General features: G+C 37.7%; 1 protein-coding gene across 1 annotated transcript; it reads left to right on the top strand.

The window, feature by feature from the left end:
- Window positions 1–4147: 4147 nt before the first annotated feature.
- Window positions 4148–20474, top strand: LOC110804529 (uncharacterized). The gene is made up of 10 exons (XM_022010129.2): window positions 4148–4362; window positions 4574–4679; window positions 4768–4906; window positions 9871–9979; window positions 10156–10292; window positions 10531–10667; window positions 11658–11764; window positions 18781–18908; window positions 19441–19528; window positions 20174–20474. The coding sequence occupies exons 1-9, from the start codon at window positions 4318–4320 to the stop codon at window positions 19490–19492; spliced, it is 960 nt and encodes a 319-aa protein (XP_021865821.1). The 5' UTR covers window positions 4148–4317; the 3' UTR covers window positions 19493–19528; window positions 20174–20474.
- Window positions 20475–27142: the final 6668 nt, after the last annotated feature.

The following is a 27142-nucleotide window of genomic DNA, read 5'->3' as shown; positions in this document are numbered from 1 at the left end:
ACTATCACCCACGAAGAAGGGAATTCCCTTGGCTTCATTTGACAAAGGCATCCACAACTAATGTACTTGGATTATATTGGTAGCCAAAACAATAAGATTATATCGATCAATCTGGTAGCCAAAACATAAGATTATATCGAAATAATTGGCAAAAGTGAAAAAAATACTCATCAATTGAAAAAAATAAAACTGAGAGAATAAACAAAAAGAGAGGCACCAAGGTAGTCCTAGCTTGTACTTAGAAAAGGAAAAACTCCAACATAACTGCTTTTCAGTAATTGGTTTAATTTAAGAATGTAAAAAAATACTCCCAACTATTCCAAATTTGAGAAATTGTTCTGTATAATAGACGGATGTGCATAAACTTGATGGGTAGTCTCAATTCAGTTTGTAGCATTCTAAGTCAGACCATCTTTACTTAATTCAACAATAAATCCCCAGATGTTACTCAATTAACTCATTTTCCACCCATCATAGATGCATATAACAATATCATAGCTAAAAAACGATTCTTATAGTGATAACAACACCAAAATCAATTAGTTGATGACGGCATACTCTTTTCTCAGGGCTCAGGACGTTAATGTCATAAACAATCATTAAGTTGATGTAATCAGGAAATTTCCATATACTGCTGTAATGCTGTCATGCTTATTTCGAATCTGCTTTCTTACCTTATTGATTTTCATTGGTCCTAAATCTGCATGCAGTAGATGCTTTAGCTAGCTCCAGATCTGTCACTTACAGAAGAAGAAATGTTGAATCAAGTTGGAGCATACTAAAAGATTTAGCAACTTCATTTATGGTGTCAAACTATCAACTACCATCTAGAATTTGTAATTTGCACTTTGCAGGTACCGGCCCCTTCATGCTCGATCTTCTACAATTTTCTATTTGGTCTATATATTGTTGCATGATTTAACAGATTATATCTTTAATTGTCAATTGCATAGCCAACTCAGTTAGCATACAATTCATAATCTAAACACAAAATCAATTGAAGCACATTCAAAAATTAGTATGCCATCATCAAAATCAGTTGCGCATACAATTCAGAAACCAAACACAAAATTTCAAACAGAGGGAGGACACAATCTTGGTCTATGTCTAAACTCGATTCGAGAAATACAGTTAAATAATTGCCTAATTCTTTTTCTTCTCACATCAATAATCAAATCAAACCATAAAAACAACTCTATTCTCAAGCAAGAATAAAAATTCAACACAACACCAGCTCATCAAATTCAGCCTAAATTAACATCGCCTTTTTAATGGGTTTGCACAAATTAATCAAAGGGTCGTAGATCCAATAAAATCCCGAGCCACATTAGAAAAGCATTTTAGTCAAGAACACACATCAATTCAACCAATTAGACAACGAACTCGCTATCTAATTCTAATCAATCAAAACAAAACCGCCATCAATTTAACCGCAAAAGAAACAATAAATTCACACAAATTAATCCAAAATGCAACTCTTCCTAGTGTTTATGTTTATATTATTTATTAAAAAAAATTGTGTTGTTAGCCATGGATAGGATACAGTGATACGTCTTATCAGTGTTAAGATTCAGGAAGAGTGTGAACAATAGCAATAACTTTAATATGAGTTGGACCTAAATTCATTATGATATACGTCTAAGAATAGATTCTCTACAATAATATCAAATTCTTAACAAATGTTTGCACAATTCTAGATTATAACCCAGCACACAATTATGAACCCTATAAAAACTCCAAAAAAATAAAGAAAAAATCAAGGAAAAATAAGAGAGAAAGATCGTTATATACCTAGAAGACAATCACAATTCTCAGCCTCCTTACGAACAATATCAAGAACAGAGTCAATAAGCTCAGCACCTTCAGTATATTGATCTTCTGCCCAGTTATTACCTGCCCTAGACTGCCCGAAGACGAAGTTATCAGGCCGAAAAATCTGACTGTAAGGTCCAGACCGGATACTATCCATGGTTCCCGTTCACTCCCCTCTATAATTGAGAAATGTAAACGAAAGAGTTATTTTCAATGAAGACTATGAGACGCATTTGATTTTTTTTAAAAAAGGAATACAGGTCGATGACTATGAAAATGAAAACGGAGAGGCAGTGTATCTCCTTGAGAATGTGCATTCTCCTGGGGCACATTGCAAATAAAGTTGCACATGCTAAATAAAGCTCAAGCAGAAAGATAGATGCGTTTTAGAAATTTTGACAAACTGTTTTAAAGCAGAGAAGACATTAGGCTTTAATAATTAAAATGGAATGAAAGAATTAGAACTCACCTAATTATTTAATTTAAAATCAAATGGGGGATGTGTTTAATCTTGTACCAGTCCTCCCCATTTGGTTCTTTGCATTTTTGTTCTAGGTATTAATGAAGCCCTCGACATACACTGATCTCAAGAAACAAAAAAAGCTAATCAAAATAATAATAATTAGCAAATGAATTGTATATGTTGATAGTGGAAATTTGGAGGCCGAACAAAGAATAAATCACCTTTTTGTGAATCTGTGGATCTCCCATCTGTGAGGTGAGAAGAGAAGGAGACTAACCCTAATCTGAAACACCAAAAATCCCAAAAAAACGGAAATTTAAATACATACACCTAGAAAGTTCTAAAAAGTCAGAAATAGAAATTGAAGGAAGATAATTAAAGAAGAAAAAACCTAAAATTCCAGATTTGAGGCTGTTGCTTTCAAAATTGGAGCCTATTAAGAAATTCAAAGAAAAATAATAAAAAAACACATCAAAACATTGAAATTTTCAGAAGAAGCACACTGAAATTCGACCGAAGGCTTTCGACGATGTTGAATTTACAGGGTGGAGTAAGAGAAGAATACCACTTCACCAAGGAATACACTCGATCAAAGACCTCTCGATCTTTGACGCAGAAATGCTTTTTATCTGATAGGTCGAATGAAACACCTGAAACATCAAAATTGAGAGAATCTAGTGACCGAAACGTAAAATTAGGGTTTTGAATTCGGGGTTTTTGGAGATAGAAATTACCTTTGACGAATTCTTCGAGGTCAGAAGAGCGAAATTAGTCTCAAATCCGTCTCCAAAAGTTGCTTCACATCGAAATGCTTTCAAAATAATAATCAAAATAAAAAAGTACACAATTTCAATCAAACAGATTAAAGGGTATCAATCAAACAAATTATTGGGTTTCAATCAAAAAATTCAATCAAACAAAATTAAAGGGTTTCAATCAAACACTTTCAATAACGCAAGATAGAGATAAGAAACAGAGATTTGAGATTACAAAATTGAAGGGCTCCCAAAATTAATGAATCGAATTGGGGAATCACACAAAAAACGCAATATTGCTGATACCTATTCACACAAAATCACACAAAATCAAAATCAAAATACCTATTATCAATTTCTATAATTTGCTGATAAAATCACACAAAAAACGCGAGATTGATTTCAAAATGAACAGGGACAAAAAAACCCACGCCTTGTTCTTCAGATAAAATTGAAGCAAACCCAGAAAATTCCAAGATCAAAAATCAAATAAAGATCGATTTTTTTTACAGATTATTGGAAACCCTAAGAAATTGATGGACGACAACGACATAAAATCCCCCAAAATCATCCCTCAAAATGATAAATCAATTCAGACCAAAATTAGTTTTCCTTCACCTTAATTATCAATAATTAAACAATAAAATAAAAATTAAGAGGTAAATATACCTTATGATCGGAAGATAGAGGAATTGCGACGCCTTTACGGCAAAGGACGGAGCGTGAATCGCCACAATTAGACACGACGATTTTCTCCGGGGTTACAATAGAGACAACGACGAAGATTTGGGGAGAGAGAAATAGATGAGAGAGTGATATCGAAGAATCAAAGATTTGAGGGAAGGAGATCAGGAGATCGAAGGAGATCTTTCAGAGAGAAAGTATGTGAGAGTGATAGGGAACGGCGGAGAGGAATAAAATCTGTGTATACGCGAAGTGGTTTGACCGTAAAAAAGTAGAGGGTATTTTAGTATTTTTCATTAGGGACACGAAAAGTGTGACTACCATATTACCCTTCCCTCTTGGCTTATATAATAGAGATATTAGATTAGATTTGTTAGATTCAAATTTTTATGTAGATGCATATGATTTTTTATCAATGAATTTATTTGATTATGAAAAAAAGAAAGTTTAAACTTAAGTTCTGATGGAAACTCTTGTTTTGCTTTTTCCGTTCCAATTCGCTACGTACCAAGCCCGCCCATTGTTCCCGGCCACTTTTTTATGCTGGTGTGACTAATCTCCTGCAAAACAACGCCGCCGTTGCCGTCGTTGCAACCGCCGAAAATGGACTACCGCAACAAGCTCGTGCTCGCTCCAATGGTTCGAGTTGTAAGTCAACTCTCCCTCTCTTTCTTTTTGACCAATTTTGATGTTTTTACTCTTTCTGGGAAAAAATATTGTCCTTTTGTTAATTTCCAAATTGTCGAGTCCAACTTTAAATTCTTGTTATAATTAACTACACTGGGTATAATATGGGAAAAAAATACCATATTTTTCATGTATTAATGGTGGGTTGACAAGAAATACTGCATGATGTTAGGGTACACTGCCATTGAGGTTATTAGCAGCTGAATATGGTGCAGATATCACTTATGGGGAGGAACTCATAGACCATAAGCTTATTAAGTGCGACCGCATCGTCAACGGTTCTAATTTCTTACTCTTACTTTTTTTTCTTGGGTATAAATTTAGAGTTATTGTTAGATGAATTAATTTTTGTGGTGTTGTTTCCAGGGTTTCTCGGTACGATTGATATAGTTGAGAGAGAGACACAAAGTGTGGTGTTTCGGACTTGCCCAGAGGAGCAGAGCCGGGTGGTGTTTCAGATAGGGACTTCTGATGCTATTAGGGCTCTCAAGGCTGCTCAACTAGTGTATGGTTTCGTTACCTTCCTAATTCGTTTTTTTATTTGTCGTTTATATTCGAATAGGTTGTTGATAATGTGGATTTAGATTTTAGAATGGGCTACTCGAAATTTGATTTGATCGTGAATATTCGAGTATTGATCGTGCTGTTGGTTGTCACTAGAGAAGCCTATATGTATGCATTTCTTTTAATCTTAACTAGATGAGATTAGTGGAAAAGTTGCTTCCGATACTTGGTTACTTGTATCATGGTATATACAATGTCAATGTTTTTCTTTTGTCTTGATTATCGCAATGACCCGATAGCAAGAACAAATGATTAGTTCTATGAGGAAAGGATAATAGGGTTATGATGGTTAAAGTGGGTTCTTGGCGATTTAGTGAGTCTCCTTCCTAAGATTTGAAAGAAAATTGTCTCATGCTCCTGAACTATGGATTTTATTGGCCTCCCGTGCACCCAGTACTAAAAAAGTGAGGCAAAGAGTAGAGTTTAGCAATGTTGTGATTATTTTGCTGGGATCATAAAATTTCTGAATGAGAGAGAGTGAAAGATAGAGGATAAATTCTTGAAGAGACATTGTGACTTTGTGAGTGGACTTTTGCATTGTATCTGCTATAAGAGTCTAAGGCATTGGCATTGCGTGTTTTATTTCTTTCGATCTTTCCACGTATGATCATGTAGCTATACCTTGTGGACAATGTTACTCGGACTCGGGTACGGGTGTCGATGCATATCCGATTGTCGGACTAGGAAAAAAATTTGAAATTTGAAGACAAGATTACGGAGATACAACAAATTAATAAGATATTAAAATAAAATAAAAAAAATTCTAAAAAATCAATTAACATAAATACACAATTAAGATAATTGATAGATTAATGAAAATGACATTATAAAAATGTAAATATCCATCCATGTTCAAAGCTTTTTAAGTTAACCATAAACTTCTAATCAATGAAAGTGAAACAACAAAGATTCCCCTTTATCCCTATTATTAGTTAATTATTAAAACTAATATGATCCTTAAACTAAAGGAGCTTATGAACTAAAACATCAAGCTATACGCTGTTCCTGTGATTGTTATCAAGTGTCAACTCAAGAATCAATGTCAAAAGGCATAGCTTCTATTTGAGCTAATATCAATTTTAGTGTCCTCACTTTACATCCAATTCCATAACTATCAATATCCTATAATTTAGAATTTATTTGTTTCCTACTCCCTCTGTATTTATTTAAGGGATACACTTGCCTTTTCCGGCCGTATTTATTTAAGAGATACACTTGCCATTTTTAGTAACTTATCAACCCCACCATCTAATTAAATAATCTATCTACACCCCATCCCCACCCTCAATCCCCTAAAATGACATGATCCCCACTTGTTTTACTTATTAAAATATCTACCCAACCCCACTTGTTTTATTACTTTATTTCATTCAATTCTTTTTCTTAATACCCGTGTCCGACCAAGTGTATCTCTTAAAGAGTATCTCTTTAGGTAGCCTAGGTGATTTTAGAATTTTAAATTAAAATAAAAGATGTTCTTTTCGAAATAAAGTACCTTTTAGGTTTTCAGGGTAGTCATCCTCTGAAATCTAGGCAGCACTAAAGTTGTGGAGTATAATCCTCTGAGCAAATTCTGAACTAAACTAAATGAGCACTCACACAAATTGCCAGGTTGCTTAAAACTCCCTTAATTTCTTTGAGTTAGGTGTATCATTCTTCACATCCTATATAGTACTAAATTTTTCCTTCAAACGTAGTGATACACTATTTTAAATAGTAAATGGATATAACTAACTATGTAGTCTGTAATGTATGTTTAAAAAATTTAAAGATAAATCAATGTCATTTTAATTTTTCATTTTAACTTGGAGAAAAAAACAATTTGAAATGAATCAGGAAAAGACAAGTGACAAAGGAAAAGAGAAAAATAAAAATAAAGTTAAGCAAAACCAAAAGAAAATTGAGAAACTGCATATGTCAGGAAGTTTGAACACGCTACTTAATGCACAACCTCCTAACACATTGTCGTTTGCATTCATCAACTGAGTTAGAGTACTCTTCTAACAATACATTGAAGCATATTTATATACTAATCATCAGATTTTTAAAATGTTTATTCCAAGGGTACAAGTAACCCTCACAATACAATCTGGCTCCTCCCATGACTGTTGCCCGAGTTGGTAATAGGATTGTATAGTGAAAAGTGTAGTAAAAACATGGTCAAACTTTTTCATTTTCAATTAGGCTTAAGTAGTTCTCCTCCTGAAATTATTTTTTGAATCGATCTACTTGTTGCTTTTGTTTAAAAAGTTCCGCAAAAACAATCTATAAATTCCAACACTAAAGTCCACACCACTCGTGCTGTAGTACATCCGAAATAACTTGTTTTTTTTATGAAAAGCCAAATCATTCTCTGTCTTTTTGCATCATCGAAACCAACCTTTCCGTAGTTTGCCTAGTGGGAAAATTAGCAGACCTGGCCTCAACTATAATAAGCATGAATATTGTCAATCCATTTATACATGGTGGTTACCGGATTAGAATAAATCTTGCAGACTCCCTCCTTTTCATTCCATAGGCTGATCACAACAGATAGTGGATTGATGTGTTGGAAGCAAGGCTTCCCCATCTTGTTCTTTCATTTGTTGGGCGATGAAAACTCATAACCAAATCAGAAAATATCCTGCCCTTCCATTGTTCCGTCATCCCTAAATTGGCAATGCCAGTAACTTCCATCGTAGTCACATCTTCTGATCCTGTGCTTCTTAATATGAATTCGCTGGTCCACTGTATCTTATTCGGGACAGAGAGTTATAAGACTTAACTAAGGTTATGTCTAACACTCTATTCTTGGATATCGGGTCTTCAGGGAACAATCTGAATGTTTCTTGGGGGTTCTGAGAATGGAGGAAGGTACTTGGGTCCATTATCCAATGAGGTGGAACCATCAAAAGGAGGAGCCTTTGTTAAGACATCATCCGATAGAGGGTCTCCTGTATTAGTTTGTTATGATCCCTGGATGAACTGGAGCAAAATAAGAAGTTAAAGATGGTCAGATGGGGATGAAATGAAAAGTGGAGGGTTCAAGACTTGAAGAATGAAGGATGTTGTAAAGTTGGGAGGTTGAGAGCAAGATTTGGGGCTGACAGTAGCAAGGTCAAGTGTTTGATTGACCTTTGCCGGCTTCTTTTCTGTTGTGAGAATTCTTCTAGGGGAGTTATATTCGAGAGGATTGATTTGTTCTAGAATGCGAGGAACCTTGCAAATTTCATCAATATCTAACTGCTTCTTGGGACAGAGATCTAACTCTGGTTTCGTAAGTCAATGTAACCAATACTATTTAGTGACTTTTGGTCTTCCCCAAGGTGTACAAAGCGCACCAGGTAGGGATTTGTGTGAATATCCTACATTTCGCAACTCCTCCTTCATTTAAAAAAGAAGTATCATTGACCGCGATCCTTGGGCCATATATCTCTTCCAAGATTTCATTGGAACCGTACCCTGAACTCAGATTTCTTTCCATGTTTGAATCTTCTATACCATGCAAAGTTTGTAGGGTATGTACCACCTTTCCTACCCTAGCAATAGAGTCGTCGCCAAGTTCCTGCTACCGCAACTGTTCCTTCTGACTGTTAGGAGCCCAGGTGTTTACAAAAGTTTTCTTTGTCAAATTTCTTTTTTCCATGTTTGCTTCTATAGCTAATCTCCCATGGATGCAGTTATTTCCTGTGGCCAGTACAACATTACTACCACAGGTGAAGAAAACAATTTCAACCCCAACCTTAGTTCGAAACAGTTTTACAAATGAAATTTCTGCTCAATCCCTAGCATATCTCACCTTTTCCATAATCAACCCTGATTGGTATCCTGCTGATTTTAGGAGTATGAAACAGAGCTTCCTGCTCATTATACCCGATTGGTAATTTGATGAATCTTTCCCAAACGTAATGTGTCTTTAACCTACGGAGATGTAAATTCATTGTCATTACATTATCACCTACCAATAACACAACCACATAGATAGTAGGCTAATATTGAGGAAAGTATTCAATTCAGGAAAAACCCCAAATCGTGTGTGAACTCTAATTTTAGATTTTTCTTTTAATGAAGAAAAACCCATTACAACCCTATTATAACATCTATTGGGCCAATAAATGGGTGCAATATGAACATACAAAATACAAGTATAATTTTTGTAAATTGGGCTGAATTTTGAAAATAAGTTAACTTACAAGAAATACCAAGTTGGGTTTAAACCCCAGTTAAAGAATTAATATATTCACATTTTCATCTTTTAAATGCTTGATTCTCCTCTGATGAACGTCGAATGGGATTAAAACTACCTAAAAGTTATTCTCCCAACCTGTTACGAGGTGTTGTTAAAACTTCGAAGGATATGATTTTGGTTTGCATGTTGAAAATTTAGGTGAATGTTTATTTCCGTATAACAAAATCATGGTGAGGGGAGAAAATGGGGGGAATTTAATAAAAAAAAAAGTGAGGAATGTGCCCCATGTGACGATTCTTGGATGGAATCCACCATAACTCCATAGGTATCAAAATTTTAATATTTGGGTTTTAGAGGTTGCAAGTTAAGGTAATTAACAAAATTTTAATATTTGGGTTTTAGAGGTTGCAAGTTAAGGTAATGAAACACAAAATGTGGTAAAAAGTAGGCCATACAACAAAAGAATCCTCTAAAAAGTTCTCTAGTCCAGCAGTAGTTACACACCACCAAACACTGCCTACTCCGTAATATCAATTACAAGATTCATTCATAGTGCAGAATATGATTGTGAAGTTTGGTACTGTACCAACGCGTGCCTTAGGCTTAAAAGAAGTAAATTTTTTGGCATTGGTTCTTCTCTCATTACCTGTAAAGATTATTCCTATGTATTTTGATGATACGAGGATACCTAATGCGTTGACCACAGATTTACTGACAAGGATCCTCGATCTTCACAGGTGCAATGATGTTGCTGCTATTGATATCAATATGGGCTGCCCCAGGTCATTTTCTATAAGCGGTGGCATGGGTGCTGCATTGCTATCAAAGCCAGAGACCATCCATGATGTATGCCATTTTACTTTCAGAAGATTCAAAACTTCTCCAGTTTTGCAAAATTAAGTGGTCCCAATCTCAATTAGTCAACGTTTTTTCTTCTTATTCCGCTTTACTTGCCTTCTTTGGTCTTTTAGTTTATTTTTTGGTGATTATACAACATTTGATGGCCCCCGTTTTGAATTCAGATATTGACAACATTAAAAAGGAATCTAAACACGCCTGTGACATGTAAAATACGGCTTTTGAGAACATCTCCTGATACAGTGGAATTGGCAAGAAGAATTGAGAAAACAGGTGTTTCTGCCCTTGCTGTCCATGGCAGGTTGTTTTTGCCTGCTTTGCATCTATTTTCCTTTTTCATCGTAGATCTTACAATTTCATGTGTGATCAAAGCCTTCTGTTATTGCTTGCTTGTTGATGCTTTATTCTTGAAATTGCATTGATCATTATGGTAGTGTGGCCTTGACCACATTGCTAGTGAAGACAATTGTTTTCTATGTCACTCATTTATTTCCTTTCTCTTTTCATTCTCTTATCCTGCTCATTCATATATATTGCAGAAAAGTTCTAGATAGACCAAGGGATCCTGCAAAATGGAATGAGATTGCTGATGTGGTTTCTGCGTTATCAATTCCAGTGATAGCGAATGGAGATGTCTTTGATTATGAAGATATTCAGCGCATTAAAGTTGCTACAGGTTTCAAAAACTTGTTTATAGTAAGACTATTTGGATCAAAGTTTAATGAAGTAGGTGATATCTAATGCTAAAGGAAATTTGCTAGCTGATAACAAATACTCCTTTTTTTTTATGTATCCACTCTCCAAAAAGAGGTGCTTTTAAAAAAAATAATGTTTTATGTATCCACTTCTACTTTATTCTATTTTTGACAATTATTTTTTTACCATCTTACCCTTTTTCCCCCATAAGAATTACACTTTTTCATCATCTCTCGCCTACTTTACCCATTAATTTATTACATCTCTCTTACTTTTTCCACCTTTTTCATACACCTAATCATTACTCCTCGGAACAAGAATCTACAAACATAAAAAGTAATAAAAACGGAGTAGCAAAAGTACTATCAATTTCCAAAACTTTAAGAAATGGTTTGGGTGGTTTAAGGTTTTATGAGAAAAGAAAATGGGTTCGGGTGGTGTAAGGTCTTATGGGAAGAGAGAGGGGGATGGGTCATTTTGTTGGTGTTAGGTAAGCAACAGTTGTGGCAATAGAGTCCTTCATGTATTATAGTAGGTAAACTTATAATACACAACTATTTTGTTTTCTGTTCATCAATTTGAAAACGCTTTGTCCCTGTTAGGTTTGGGCATCCATGTGTAGGTTTCTAACAGTTTTTGTAGGTTGTGCACAATGTTTAACAAAACATAGGTGGGGCAACACTGATGGTGTGTTTGTTTGTTTGAGAGAGAAAGAGAGAGAGAGAGAGAGAGAGAGAGAGAGAGAGAGAGAGAGAGAGAGAGAGAGGTTGTACTAAATAGATTTTGGTGGCTTATATATTCAATTTGAGGTAACCTGAATATAGACAACTCATTAAGGGTTTTATAGGAAGATAATTCGAGGATGGTGAGCGTATAGCTTCTAAGGTTGTGCTGCAACTACTATATCTTTTTACGAGATTGCTCTTTCTTGTTTTCTATTGTTGTTTATCATTATGCTTTGATGTGATAGGTGCCTCCTCTGTGATGGTTGCAAGGGGTGCTCTTTGGAACGCATCAATATTCTCTCCTCAAGGAAAATTGCCATGGGAAGATGTGAAGAAAGAGTATGTTAGGAAGGTAGGATCTAATTTTCATGACAAGTCATCCCCAAATTACAGTTGGCAATATAAACAAAAAAAATAGTAGGTTACGTAGGTTTTTATCATGTTTTCACAACTTTGATTTTTTGAAAGGGCTAGGTTAGAGTTGCAATAAATAATTCAAAACATGAGGATGAGAAAATTAATCTAGAAACATAAAAAAGTTAAAGATGGATCATTAGGACTGGAAATTAATGGACCTGGTTGGACCTCCCATTTCCATATTCAGTGTCAAATATTTTGGACTTTGAATTTTTAGTATAATTTAATCCAAATTTGTATGGAATATTGTGGAACCTCTTCTAATAGTTTAATCTTATTCCAAACCAGTCTGGGGAAATCTAATGTTTAGGTCCATATTTCTAAAACATGTCATGAATAATATCATACTCCCTCCGTCCCAAAATTATCTTCCTGCTTTCCTAAACGAGCGTCCCAAAATTATCTTCCAGTTTCTAATTTTGGCTACTAAGGTCCCCACTTTCTCATGTACTATATTAATTAAAATTGAATTGAAAACCCCACCCATGTACTATATTCCACTCTTCCCATGTACTATATTCTCTTTCACATGTACTTTATTCCACTTTTCCATACAACTCAATCATCATTTGTACTTTATTCCACTTTTTCATGTACTATATTCCACTTTTCTTAAAATTCGTGTTTTTGGTCAAACAGGAAGATAATTATGGGACGGAGGGAGTATAAAAATATCAGTTTCATACTAAATAAGATGTATAGTTGAAATTAACCTGATTTTGACTAAAATCCTCTAATGCACGGGTACTTTTATTTCCAGAGGTATCCGTACCGGGTACCTCTTGGGTACGGGTACTGTACGGGTACCTCAAGGAAACGTGTCAAATTTGTCTCAAAAAATTGGGTACGGTCAACTGATATCGGTACGGTCAACGGCTCATCAGTTGAGCCGGGTACGTTTTGGGGACGTTTCAGCCTAGAAATATAAGTACCCGTTAAGAAAAAGGGGGAATAATTTCTCTGTTGGTTGAGGATTGAATTAAGTTGCTGTTGTATGTTATTGTTTCTAGCTACTGCTACTGTCATCTTTGTTTCTTGCTTGTGCCCTACTACTGTTACTGCCATCTTTGTGCCTTACTTCCATCTCTGTGCGACTGTGCCTTACTGCTACTGCTTTATGTTGTTGTGTGGATTAAAATGGTTGTAATTTATTTCTCGCCTATGGTTTGTAACCAACTCTTTAAGGCGTTGGCCTAATTAACATATAATCGCCTGTTGAAAAAAATAAAAAAATACATTAACCTATAATTCCCTATTTTCCATGCTTTTGATATTCTTGTGGGTGAATTGTTTTTGTTTAATTTTTTTTGGACTATTTTAGTTGTATGCTTGCTGTACCCGTTTTTGGAAATTTTGATTTTGTCGTTTCCCGTTTCCGTACCCGTCCCGGTATTTGTCCCCGTACCCGTTTCCGTGCTAGAACTAATCTAAACTTATTTTACGTGAACTAATTTTTTCTGAAGAAACTTATTATGTGTTAAATTTTTTGAAAACAAACTTATTTTTTCTGAACTTATCTGAACCTATTTTTTCTGAATTAAGTCAAAATAAGTTAATATAAGTTTTTTTTCCTTTTCTTGGTAATTACGCTTGTAAGTATATTAATTCACCTCAAGAGGACTCTTTACAACATATGCAACAAGTAGCAAAATCCCTACCGTGAAGAAGAGTACCAACTAGGCTAAACAAGCCTAAAAAGAACGCTATACAACACACTATCAACTGTAAAAAAAATTACAAGTATGTAAACCAATCTTTATCAATATTAGAGGTCGTCCGAGGTATAATGTGAGCTATTCTACCTTTGATGTCCCCTTTGATTTTCTGCACTGCGGCCTGCACAGTCATAACCCGTTGACTCCATAAAGCCTCATTTTTTGTCTTCCAAACTGTGTACGACAGCAGCAGTAGAAGCTAGCCAAACTCCTTTACGAAATTTGCTCGCCTTCCTTCTGTGAACCCATCTAAAAGCATCAGATAAAGAAGACCATTTTCCAGCTATGTTTAACCAATCTTTAAGTGCCTTTTATGCATTGAGAGCTAAACTGACAAACAATAAGTGATCATGGGATTCTACCATCTGACCGCAAATAACACAAAAATTGTCCCCAATCACGCCAATCTTGCTAACCTTTCTTTTGTTTTCAGTCTTTGTCTCGTTGCTACCCAAATGATAAACTTGTGCCTTTGAATACTGAATCTGTTCCAAACAGATGTTGCCCAATTTACTTTCACTGAATCACCTCTCAACAAAGCATAAATGTTCTTAATTGAGAACCTAGCTTGACTTTACAGTTGTCCTTCAGTGGCTGTAGTCTTCAGCATGTCCTTGACTTCACATACCCTTTTCCATTATCAACTACAGTCGGCCTGTAGTTCCACCAATCTTGTTAGTGTAAATAGAAAGAGTGAATCCATTTAACCCACAAGTTATCATGTTTTGTAGCCAATGCCCAAACTTGTTTTCCCATAGCAGCTTTGTTCTATTTAACAATATCACAAACGCCGAGACCCCCTGCACTCTTAGGAAACATCACGTTTTCCCAATCAACAGCACCAGGGGCTGTACTGTTATTACCATGCCAAAGGAAGCTCCTACAGACCTTGTTGATCTCTTTTAGAATAAACTTAGGCAACACCATAATTTGTTCACAATAAAACATGGGTGCTAATGGCACCGAGTTTATCAATTGCAGCCTTCCAGCAAAAGAAAAATTTCTGGATCCCCATGTTCTCAGCCTTGCTACCATCTTGTCTACAATTTGCTCAAAATCAGCTGCAGAAATCCGTTTAGAACAAATAGGGATTCCTGTGTGTAGTTGAAGGGTAGAGAACCTCTCACGAAGAACTTGCAGCACCTTTTGCACCACCTCCTCTTTCATTCCACTAACATACATCACTGATTTGGAGGACTTACTTGCAGCCCTGAGGTAGCCGAGAACAACTTGAAAGATCTTAGAACCAGGCAAATAGATTTATACTCTCCTCGACACAAGACTATAATGTCATCAGTAAAACTCATATGGTTAAGTTTCAAACCAGAACACCTAGGATAAAGTTTATAATTAGGCCTATCCCCAACTTTCTTCAGAATCCTAGAAAGATTTTCTATTGCTAGCCCAAATAATAGAGGAGATAATGGGTCTCCTTGTCTCAAACCCCTCCGACTCTCCGAGAGTCAAAGAAGCCATGCATGGAGCCATTCAACATCAAAGAAAATTTTGGGGTAGTAACACATTCCATAACCATGCTGATAAACCGAGGGGTAAAACCCAAGCCTTGCAGCATTTCTTTTAGAAACTCCCACTCTAAGGTATCATAGGCCTTTTTAAAGTCTAGCTTAAAAAAACAGCACGCCCCATTATTTTTTCTGTTGTAATGCCTGTGATCACGACAAACCATTATGTTATGAGCGATGAATCTCCCATGAACAAAAGCTCCCTGGTTCTCAACAACCAAATAAGGTTAGACAAGTCTATTAATAAAACCTTAGTGATACATTATAAAGCACATTACAGCATGAAATAGGCTTCAAATCACTAACCATATCTGCATTCTTGACTTTAGGCATCAAGGTTATAACTTATTTTTGCTGAACTTATCTAAACCTATTTTTTCTGAATAAGTCAAAATAAGTTAATATAAGTTGAAACAAACTGACCCTTAATGCCTCCATATGTATTTTTTTGTGTGCTGTTATAATCCAAATCGAGAAATTAGGAGAAACCCTATAACCAAAGAAACAATGATTTCCTCTTTTGTCCTTAAGTAGTCCTTTTCAAGGGCTCATTTAGGGATATCGCTGTGTCCCTGTGTTGGTCAAGGGGATAAAGCTAAATCGTGACAGGTTTAGATTTCGAACAAGCCAAAGTTCAAAGAGTTAAAAAATGTGTTGAGCTCAAACAAGCTACTAAATTGTGTGATCTAGCCATCGCTTGATTCTGACCAAGCAATCGGCAATAAATGTGCTCAAAAAGAAAGTGCTGGTGGCTTTCCTCTTTGCTGTCACAAATGCAGCAACTATTATTGCTTATAATGCCCATTTTTTTGAAGCCTATCTCTAGTGTGCAATCTGCATATTGTGAGCCAACCATAGAGTGAATCCATGCTTAGGAAGTGAGTGTCTATTCCATACGACTTTTTGTTCAGGCCCACTTAGTTCCTTAATGACTGATTGATGCTGTAGGATCTTGCTGTGCTGCTGCTGCTTATTCTTGCCATCAAACTGTCTTTCACTTTGCATATACGTTTCAATACCTGATTATGGTGGAGGGAGGCACATAGGACCCCACTCTTTATCTTTGATATAAATGGTATAAACCTATTTAACCCGCATTCCTTCTTGCTATTGCCCAAAAATGCTTGCCAACTGATGCTTGGTTCCACAGTAGCAGATGGCAACTGGTGGCTTTCCTCTTTGCTGTCACAAATGCAGCAACTATTATTGCTCATAATGACCATTTTTCTAAAGCCCATCTCTAGTGTGCAATCTGCATTATTTTAGCCAACCATAGAGTGCACATGCTTAGGGAGTGAATATCTATTCCATACGACTTTTTCTTCTGGCCCACTTAGATCCTTCTAGACTGATTTGATGCTGTAGGATCTTGCTGTGATGCTGCTACTTATCTTGCCATCAAACTGTCTCTCAGTTTGCAAATACATTTCAATACCTGATTGTGGTGGAGGCAGGCACATAGGACCCCCACTCTTTATCGTTGATATAAATGGTACAAACCCATTTAACCCGTAAACCTTCTTTGCGATTGCCTAAACATGTTTGCCAATTGATGCTTGGTTCCACATTAGCAGATTCCTTACTCCAAGTCCTCTCCGGTTCTTTGTATGACAGACATTGTCAGACTTCATCCCAAGCCTACCATTGTGTCAATCATAGGTACCATGCCATAAGAAGTGTTTACAAACTGCAGCGATCTTTTTACAGACTGACTGACTTGGTAAAAGAAAGATTTGATTCCAATAAACACTTATGATCATTAGCACAGAGTTGACAAGTTGTTACAGGCCTGCAAAGGACAAATGTCTACTACTCCAGACCCTGATGCTTGCACAATCTTGTTTACTAGCAGATCACATTCCACCCCAATGAGTTTCTGAGCAGTCATAGGAAGACCTAAGTACTTAAATGGGAGATTGCCAAATGATAACTTTTGATTCAAAAATATAATTGAAAACAATAATGGGCTGAACGGGATATGTGAGATTCAGTGTTGAAAAAAGCGCGCTTTATGCGCTTAAGCTCGAAGCTCTAGGGCAAAGCGCTTAATTAGGTCTGAGCGAAACTCTTGTGATTAAGCGCGCTTAAGCGCATGAAGCCCGCGAAGCGTTGAAATTCTATTTTTTTTTATTACGTTATGTTGAAAGCTTTTTTTATATGTTTTTATTGTGTTTTGGACCACTCCCTATTAATCCTTAACAATAGAAAGTAGACCAAGAGTCCAAAAGAAAAGGAAAAAGAAGAAAAGAAGAAGACAACAGTCACTTCGTCCGACCCTAGCTTTTGGATAAACACTATGTTATATGCTTTATTTTTGTCAAAATAAAGGGTAATTTATATTTGGAAGCAAATCCGATGTTTATATATTTTAGTAAGATATATATGCATAATAGTAAAAAACCTTTAATTCTTAAAAAGTGCGTTTCACTTCGATGAAGCGCGCGCCTTGCGCTTGCGCTTAAGCTTTAGGACTCATATCGCTTTAGTGCGCTTTGCGCTTTTGTATACACTGGTGAGATTCAAGTACCTTGTCTATAAAGCATGTTGGGTTGGATTTGACTTTTTCAATTTGCTTAATTAACTGTTTAGGTTTTTTGTTAGAGGATTTGTGTCTTCGTCTCCAAGACGTGACATGACTTATTTGTTGTTTGCCAAATTTCTTTCAACCTACTCTTACACTCCATGCCCAGAAGAAGAAGAAAAAAAAGAAAAAGAAAAGAAGAGAAAAGAAAAGAGGTGGCTGTAGAAATGTTTATGGCCAGCAAAGCCCTTCTAATTTTTAAGTTAAAATGGGTCTGGGGGTGTTTGGTTAGGAGAGGTTTGAGGGAAAAATAGCTTTTTGGGGTGAATTAGAGGTATGACCTTTAGACAAAGCTAATTGAGAGTGTTTGGTTAGGAGAGGATTGGAAGAGAGTTTTGGGGTGAAAAAGCTAATTTTGAAAAAGTTCAATATAAGAACTTTTTGCAATTAGAGGTTTGAGAAAGTGGATGAAAATGACTATTTTGTCCTACTATTGCCTATAATTACAACCACTATCAACCTTGGTACCCTACATATGTTTCTCCTAAAAACATTACTTACACTTTCTTTTTCATTTCACCTATTTACTAGATTCGTTTTTAGTTGTAATAAATTTTATATTTGTACTTTGAAGCAATTGAAGTATATTGCAATCATGCATAAAATATCATTAGTAATATTTCTCTATTTATAAAATATATATTATTAAAAAATTTAAATAAATTTATTTTATTTAGTCAATGTTTATGAGAAAAATATAAAGAGAAAAAAATTAACACAATAAACTATTTGTCTAATATTAATAAGAAACAAAGTATGTCAATGTTCTTAATGGTTATTTTACATATTAAACAGCTAACAACTATCAGCTAATTTACCAAACACTTTTACACAAACATCTAATTCAACTAGCTAGTCAAATCAGCTAATGCAAACAACTAACCGCTAACAGCTAGTCAAACCAGCTATCAGCTAACAACTCCTAAACAAACAGGGCATCTGTATTTAGGTCATTCTAGCCTCTTGCCAATTTGCTTGTTGAACATAACGTACATACTGGACCCAATACAAGCTCGCATGTAACTAGTTTTTTCTCTATGTGTTTGTGTTTAGCTATCTAGTTGCTAACAATTCAAGCCTTTTGTACTCTCACTTATGCCATGGACTGACATACACTTGCACATGATTTCAGAGCATCTTGTGGGATAATGATGTCAAAAGCAGTAAGCATACCTTGAAAGAAATGATAATGCACCATTCTGGCCTTGGACTACCAGAAGGGAAGGCAGTGATTAAGTCAGAAACCTTGGCGGATCTTGCGTAAGTTTGTTTTTGCATTTCCACATCAGTATCTCGAAGTTAAGGTTACCAGTCTTAATTTTGGTGGTGGTTAAGCTTATTTTATCATATTTAACTGTTCGTAGTTCAAACTTCATTGTACATAAATTAAAATTTCCAGCTGAAGGAAGAAATTTAAATTTCTCAACTGTATGTCCTACCACTCTCAGGCATTGTGGATTTGTGGCTTCTTGGCCCCTTGTCCTGTGATCTTAATGACTGATTCTGTTGTTATTAATATCATTTTATTGGATATGTTGTCGACAGTATAACTTAAACTAGACTGTGAACTAACCGACCAAAGACAACTCACCAGGTAGTATACTAAAGGAGGCTGTGTTAATCAACTTTTGAATCTCGTGCTAAAATCATGTTGCTAACTTGCTCTTCCTTTTCTTGCTACCAACACTAAATTCGCTCCAAATCTGTATGGACTAAAATTGTCTTTTTTGCCTAGTTTCTTTAAGCAATTTAGTTGAAAATTGACATTGTTATTTTTATTGATTTTTTTCAGAAAACTTTATGGGGAAGAGGATCATTTCCAATATGTCAATGAAAACAGATGACGCGTGAGGGCTTTGAGGCTTTTGTAAAGTGAACAAGTGAGTTTTTGTTCCCATGAAGTTTAGATATTTAGTTATTAGCCATCTACAGTTAGTATTAATCCTCTTTTGTCTTAATTCATTGTCCACTAGAATTGGAATTGTGATGTTTAGCCTTTTATAAAGTTTTGTTGATCTACGAAGCTGGTATCTGAAAAGAGAAACAGAAAACTACTCTTTTGTTTTGTCTAACAGTTTGTGTGGTAATTTTTTTCCGCATAGAACCCTTCCTACAAATTCCTATCCAATCTAGAATTAGGTTGAAAGTTTGTACCTTATATTGATTGCACACTTCTATAGATTTGTGTCTTAGTTTACAGACTTGGCCAAAACTTGCCGGTGTGCAATGTATGCTTGGTACTTCTTGGTTTACGTGAAATAATCACATTTGTTACTTGTAGGAATTCTTGTACCATTGAGGTTGTATTCGTCTACCAAAATTTGAATTTTACATAATTTTGCTGATTAAACTACTAATCAAAACTGATTTTGGTTGATATTCACTGAATAAAACTGATATATACTGAAACTGTTCTTTTTCCTCCTTCCCCCAGTTCCCCACCCTGTGCCCATCCATATTCGTGTATGCATATACAGAAATTGGTGGAATATGTTGTCACTAATAGAATATTATTTGTGTTGCAGATTGGCAGTGTTCTCTCCAGTCTGTGTTTTATTTGACTTGGAGCATTTGAATAATCTAATTCACTTAGCAGCATCTGACAAGGAAGAGAAATGAGGACTTCTAGGTTACTACGGCGTCATGACTGTTTTGAAGTGTGCTGTATATTTGAGGAAGCGATAAACTAACCTGTATTTTTTGTGACTGTGTTACTATTCGCTATAGATTTGTATTCCGTTTTGAAGTAAGTTGTGGATAAATGAGGAAAAGGAAGTCTAAGAATTTTGAATCATTTCAATGTAAAAAATATTCTCATATTCTGTACTTCCTTTGTTGCCTTTTGTTGACTAGGTGCCGGTCCGCGTCCGCTCATATTCTGTACTTCCTTTGTTGCCTTTTGTTGACTAGGTGTCGGTCCGCGCGCTACCGCACGCGGATGCTCTCCAAAAAAAAAAACGATGAAATAAGTTTTGCACCACCTAGTATACACGGATACTCGCAGAAAAAAGCAATATTGAAGTTTTTCAGTTTTCTCAAGCTAGTTCACAAACACTGCCTTCGACCGCCGACGTCTCGACCCATGATTAACCAAGTGAAACCGGGGATTCTCGGTCATCAAAGTTCAGCTGTTCAGGTGCAGTGGAATGTGGTATTTCTGACAACACATCTCCCAAACCAATGAGTTTGTTTTCATGAATTAACAAACTACAAGGCTAATGAAATTAAGAAACTTGTTAACATTTAACTTGTATAAAGTTAATTATTTTTACATGATATACTTCTCAAAAGAAGGTAAAGAGCAGAGCTGCTATATTTGGACATAATCACATGAAATTGGGATTAGCTTTGATCCTCTCATCAACTTCAAATGATGTTGTTAGATTGTCTCCACCATAACTGCTAAAATAGGCACTTTTAGATGATTTCCCCCCAATTCATCCTCCATCAACTCACTACCAAGAGTTAGCATTGATGCAAATATACGTTTCCTTTTCAACTTTCTCTGCGACATATCTTCCTTCTTATCAACAAATGACCAGAATGTCTTCAGACGTGCAGACCGATAGCTGATAGCTAACCTAGGTTGAAGGCTCCCGAGTTCTCCGTAGGGAGTGCATAACATCCTGAATAATTCCAAGTTGAAAGTCTAATGTTATGTTGTGTTGTTAGACTTTGAAGTCCAACAAGAAAGTTTTAAAACTAATATTTACAACCAGAAACCCTTTTCTTACAAACGTAAGGCACATGCCTCTTGAGTCTTGACTGTTTCATATGTCTCATGTCTTTGCTTTCAGATTTGTTTTTAGAAGAAAATTTAATTTAACAGATGTTATGCACCGGGACCGGGTTAGAATACATGCAAACATAAGAACAAGCACATTGACAACAGATGCTATGAACATAGTTAAAATACTCCAAGCCAGCCATTTGCCTACATTTTGTTTTAGTTGCCTCGTCTCTAAATGCATACCATGTATTACCGCAGGCAACACACTCCAACTGCAATTTATCCAGGAATATAAACAATATTCGTTAATTGGCTTAGCACAAACTTGAATGCAAAAAACCAATGTAAATCTTAATATACTATCAAAGTGTCAAACCATGACTGAAATTCTCTCCTGATATACGGAGTATATGCAATGCACCTGCTACTCACAACAACAACAAGGCCAAACACATCAAGTAATTGCAACAACAACAAGGCCAACACATCAAGTACGGGAGAAGAAAGCTTTTCTGGAATTAATGCTCAAGGTGTCTGAATACAAGGGGTAGTAACTTTAGGTTACCAATCTCTTAGGTTAGTGACTTGAGGTCACAACTCTCAAATCTCACTACAAATTACACACCCTTCTCTTTCCTCTCCTTCTTTACTTATACTACTCATCTCTCTCCTACTTGCAAGTACAACTATTAATTGTTGGTGCTGTTTTTCTTTGTCAGGTGGCAACGACTTCATTTGGTGATGTTGGTGCTGTTGGTACTGTTGTCTGCTTTGGTGCTGCAGTCTGCTCTGCTGCTTGCTTTCCTTCTTGTCCTTGAGTTGATCCAACAGATGGGCTTGTCTTCTTGGGCCTCCTGCGGTGGATTAGTTGGGTCCATCACAGTATAAGAAATCATAAACTGCAAAACTCAATGCAAGGGCTGAACATTTTTTATAAGGTTAAAATTTAAATTATGGCATTCCGTCTATATCTGGCTAAAATAAAATTCAATTGCACACGTAATTGTTGAAACCTAGTTATGTCATACAGAAATAATCAAAAGAGGCCCTCAAACTATCATCAATAAGTACATTTCAGGTATCATCACTGTTCCGGCGACGGACTCGGAACAGGAAAGGGATGACTGACTCCCGACTGAGGTTGCTGACTGGATCCTGCACAGTGAAACCGTTAACTAGCCTCAGGGGTGATCCGAGAATTACCCCTCCGATGCTTAAGTCAGATTATGCTGATAGCTCTGTAATAAATGCTTATAAGAATGATTGGGTTGGAATTGCGTACCTTTGGCATTGATGGGGGTCCGTATATATAGACGGGTTATTTGTACGGAGGACCCGGGTTATTACCCGTTGGTTCCGGATCCTCCCTTTCGGCTCTGATAGGCAGATGATGTCAGAGAACTGCCGACTGGGTTTGTAAACCCTGGATGCCGACTGCACCTTTGGTGCTTCTTGTGAGTATATGTCTATGATACAGCTGTTATGGGTTGTCCTACCGGCATACCGGTAGGGCTACCCGTACAACTAGCCCCCTCAGAGTGACTACACCTGGCTTTTACGGTCTGTAGTTGCTCTGATAAAAAGAAAAAAGCGAAAGCTGGGGGTAAGCCCCCTATACAACTAGCCCCCTTGGGGACGATCAACACCCCATGGGTGTGATTGTTCTGTAGATGGCTGTTTTACAGTGCGGTTTTTAGCTCAATACTTGTTCTGATGTCACGACTAGCCCCCATTAGGACAAGGATTGATCGCTTTAAGTGGATAGTTTTCTGTATGCCGGCTGCCCATGTTTGTGTTTGATTCTCTTGGCTGACTGTTATCCTTGATTTCTTTGAATGACTAGCCCCCTTGACTTTTTAGGCTGACTAGCCCCCTTGACTTTTTAGGTTGACTAGCCTCCTTGACTTTTTAGGCTGACTAGCCCCCTTGAGTTTCTAGGCTGACTAGCCCCCTTGATTTTTTAGGCTGACTAGCCCCCTTGACGACTTTTTAGGCTGACTAGCCCCCTTGACTTTTTTAGGCTGACTAGCCCCCTTGACTTTTTAGGCTGACTAGCCCCCTTGACTTTTTAGGCTGACTAGCCCCCTTGACTGACACGTGGTGACGGTTCATTTTTCTTTATACGCGTGGCGGGAGATTTGAAAAGTGTTTTGGACACGTGTCGGCCATCCGGCAAGTGTGGGGAGTTGTGTAATTTTCAACCGCCCAGATCTGCTTCCTGTCGTTTCAACTTCCTTTCGTTCCTTTAAGTAACCGTTTCTTCTTTTCTCTTCATTTCCGCTCTTTCTCATTTTCCTTTGCAAACTTTTTCGCGCTGCCAATTTGCTCTCTTTCTCTCTCTTGTTTTTCTTCCTAATTTGTGTCCGTCTCTTCCTGCCGTACTTTTCCGTTGGGGTTTGGTTGTTTCTCTTGGTAAGTTTCGAACTTGGTCTGGTTTTTTAGGTTGTCCGTTGTTTTATTAGGGTTTGCCTGTCTGACTTTCTCGTGTTGTTCTTTCAGTTGGGTTGTTTGAGGGACCTTGCAGCTGTTTGAGAGTGAATTTCCAGAATTAGGTACGGTTTCTGGCCTTACTTTCTCTTTTTGTCGGGTGTTTCTGTTTTTTGCTTGCATGAGTTTTGAGTGGGGGTAGCCAAAACATGACTGGTAGGGTTGGGGTTAGTAACGTGATAGACCTGTCAGACACAAGTAGCGATTCTGGCATAGAACTAAATATGGACGGGAATACGGCCGGTAGTAATGCTAAGAATACTGGGTGGGGGATAAAATCGAACACGCCACCTCCTTTTGCGGAGTTTATGGGTGGGAATCCTGTTACCGGCCCTTTTATACCCATTACTGCGGATCAGTTTACTCGCTCACAACAGTTACATGGCCTGCGGGCACGAATGGAGAGAGAGCTTAGGCCGAATGAGCATAACGTGCCGGCTGGGGAGCCGATTTTAGACGTAGATCCGATTTCGGTTAGGTACCATTTGCGGGATTATCGGGAATTTACTCAGCCTGGCGGCTCTGGTCTTGGGGAGTACGGTACTAACATCGGCAATATATATGTTTCTAGGGCCATGCCGTTAGACGCCGAACCGTCTACAAGTAATCGACGGGCCGGGAAGGATCCTGCCGTCCATGATGCGGGTGAGTTTAATTCCGCCGGTAGTGGTGATGTGCCTTCCACCCCTGGCGACTCCATACTGGAGTCTTCTGAGTCTGGGTCTCCTGGGTTAAGGGCGCCGCCCATTGCCGACGTTGATGAAGATGAGGAGGATGCTGCGATCTTGCAGCAAGTGTTTGAAGAAGAGGCCTTGGACGCCGATGTGAATTTCGAAGGTGAGGCCGCCGCGTTCTTGGTTCCAGCCCCTCCCCCTAATGATTCTGCTGCCCTCACCACTGAGATAGATGGTGACTTTGTAAAAGAGGCCATTGCCAACCGGCATTCTGAGGTTGGTGGTCGCTTTTTGGGTTTACCTGAGGGCTACAGGTTGACTGTGCCGGAAGAAGAGCAAACGGTGGCCGACTGCCCTGTAGGCCATGTTGTTGTGTACACGAAGATGTTCGACTATGGGTTGCGCTTTCCCTTGCACCCGTTCATTGAGAAGGTTCTGCGGGCCTGGAATGTCGGCCTCGTTCAATTATCGCCCATAGTTATTCGCAATCTGGTTGCGTACACTTGGTTGTTTTCATTCAAACAGTGGCCCTTGACCCTCAACCTTTTCAAAAAACTACACTGGCTGAAGCGTGATGGGAAAAATACCGGCTGGTGGACGATCTTTACCAAGAGTCAGCGTCAGACTGTGAGCCCCCGACTCTCCAGCTGCAAGGACTGGAAGGACCACTTCTATTTCATGGCTGTTCCCGAAGACTACCCCCTTCGGTATACTTTCTACCAGCCTAAACCTAGGATGGAACAATTTGACCAAGCCGACATTGGGCCCCGAGAGCAACGTGCGTACGACAGGCTGCTGGTTGACTATGTTGACGTTGGGCTGTCTAAGCCTAAAACCTTGCCGGCTTTTTGGCTTCCTCCTGTCGGTTATATTCTTAGTCCTGCCGCATTGGGTGCAGTCGGTCTTGCACCTACACATCCCCTTGGTAAATGCAGTTGTTTGCTTGCACTCTTTATCTGTTGTATTTGTTTATACTTCTTGGATCTCTGTTGTGTCGTTTTGCGTTTGTTAAAATTTTTTCTGACTTCCTCGTTCTTTTATTCTCAGGGCACCATCTTTTAAACAAGGCTTCACTCGGCCTTGACAAGAATTGGAGGGTTGTTGAAAAGTGTCCGGCGGCTCCTGCTGAGAAATATTACACTGTTGCTACTTTCTGCGCGAAAGCTTGTCGTGGTCGGTCAGCCAGCTTTGTGACTCCTTCTGCCGTTGTGGACCGAGGTGTTGTTCCTCGCGTTGTTCGAACAAAGGTTCCGACAGCTGACCAAGCTACATCCTCAGCCCAAGACGAAATGACTACTGGCAGGTTTGTTAGGTTATGATACATATGACATTTACATAAATCATGCGGAAACAACCATTAACCCAGGAAACATATTATTTACACATAATCATTTAGCATAGTTTAGATGCATACTCTTTGTTGCGTGCCTTCCCTAGCTGCGCCCGAACCGAACAAGAACAAGTCTTTTAGGACTCCAAGTGTCGTCCCTCCGTAGAAAGTCCACAGCACGTCCGGATCCGCCTTAAGATTGACCAACTAGAATCGCCCTTAAGGTACTCAGAAAATTCGGCACTTTTGGGGCAAGATGGGTTTTAATTTTCTCTCAAAAAACTCACTTTTGAATACTTTGAAACTTGTATATAAATTATGACCCCTAGGCCTTTATTTATAGAGTTATGGAAAAGGAATCGTAATCCTAGTAGGATGCGAATTAATTGGAATTAGAATTCTACATGAATTCTACTTAATCAATTTATCCAATAGGAATAGACATTTAATCATACACTGACTCTTGCAGATTCAGGAATCTCGCATGAGCTCAAACTCACACACACACGGCAGCCACAAGGGCTGCCCACGCATGCGAGCAGCAGCCCACGCAGCGCGGCCCACGCATGCGCGGCCTTGTGCGCGCTGGGCTGTGGCGTGCGTGCTTGCTGGGCGATGGCCTGGCTTCGTGCTGGGCCTTCGTCCGGCAGGCCTCGTCCGATGCTAATTCGTACGATACGCTTCCGATTAAATTTCCATTTCCGGAATCTATTTCCGATACGAACAATATTTAATATTTCCGATTCCGGAATTAATTTCCGTTTCGAACAAATATTTAATATTTCCGTTTCCGGAATTATTTTCCGATTCCGGTAATATTTCCGATTCTGACAATATTTCCGTTTCCGGCAATATTTCCGATTCTGGTAATATTTCCATTTCCAACAATATTTTCCGATACGTACCATGTTTCCGTTTCCGGCAACATCTACGACTTGGATAATATTCATATTTCCGATACGATCCATATTTCCGTTTCCGGCAATATCATCGTTTCCGGAGTATTCATTTCTTGCCTGTGACGATCTTAGCTCCCACTGAAACCAAGATCCGTCGGTTCCGAATATTCATAGATGGAGTATTTAATGCCATTAAATACTTGATCCGTTTACGTACTATTTGTGTGACCCTACGGGTTCAGTCAAGAGTAAGCTGTGGATTAATATCATTAATTCCACTTGAACTGAAGCGGCCTCTAGCTAGGCATTCAGCTCACTTGATCTCACTGAATTATTAACTTGTTAATTAATACTGAACCGCATTTATTAGACTT

The sequence above is a fragment of the Spinacia oleracea genome, chromosome 6, assembly GCF_020520425.1.
Source record: "Spinacia oleracea cultivar Varoflay chromosome 6, BTI_SOV_V1, whole genome shotgun sequence".
Classification (NCBI taxonomy): domain Eukaryota; kingdom Viridiplantae; phylum Streptophyta; class Magnoliopsida; order Caryophyllales; family Amaranthaceae; genus Spinacia; species Spinacia oleracea.
This window is presented reverse-complemented; position numbering and strand designations above follow the sequence as displayed.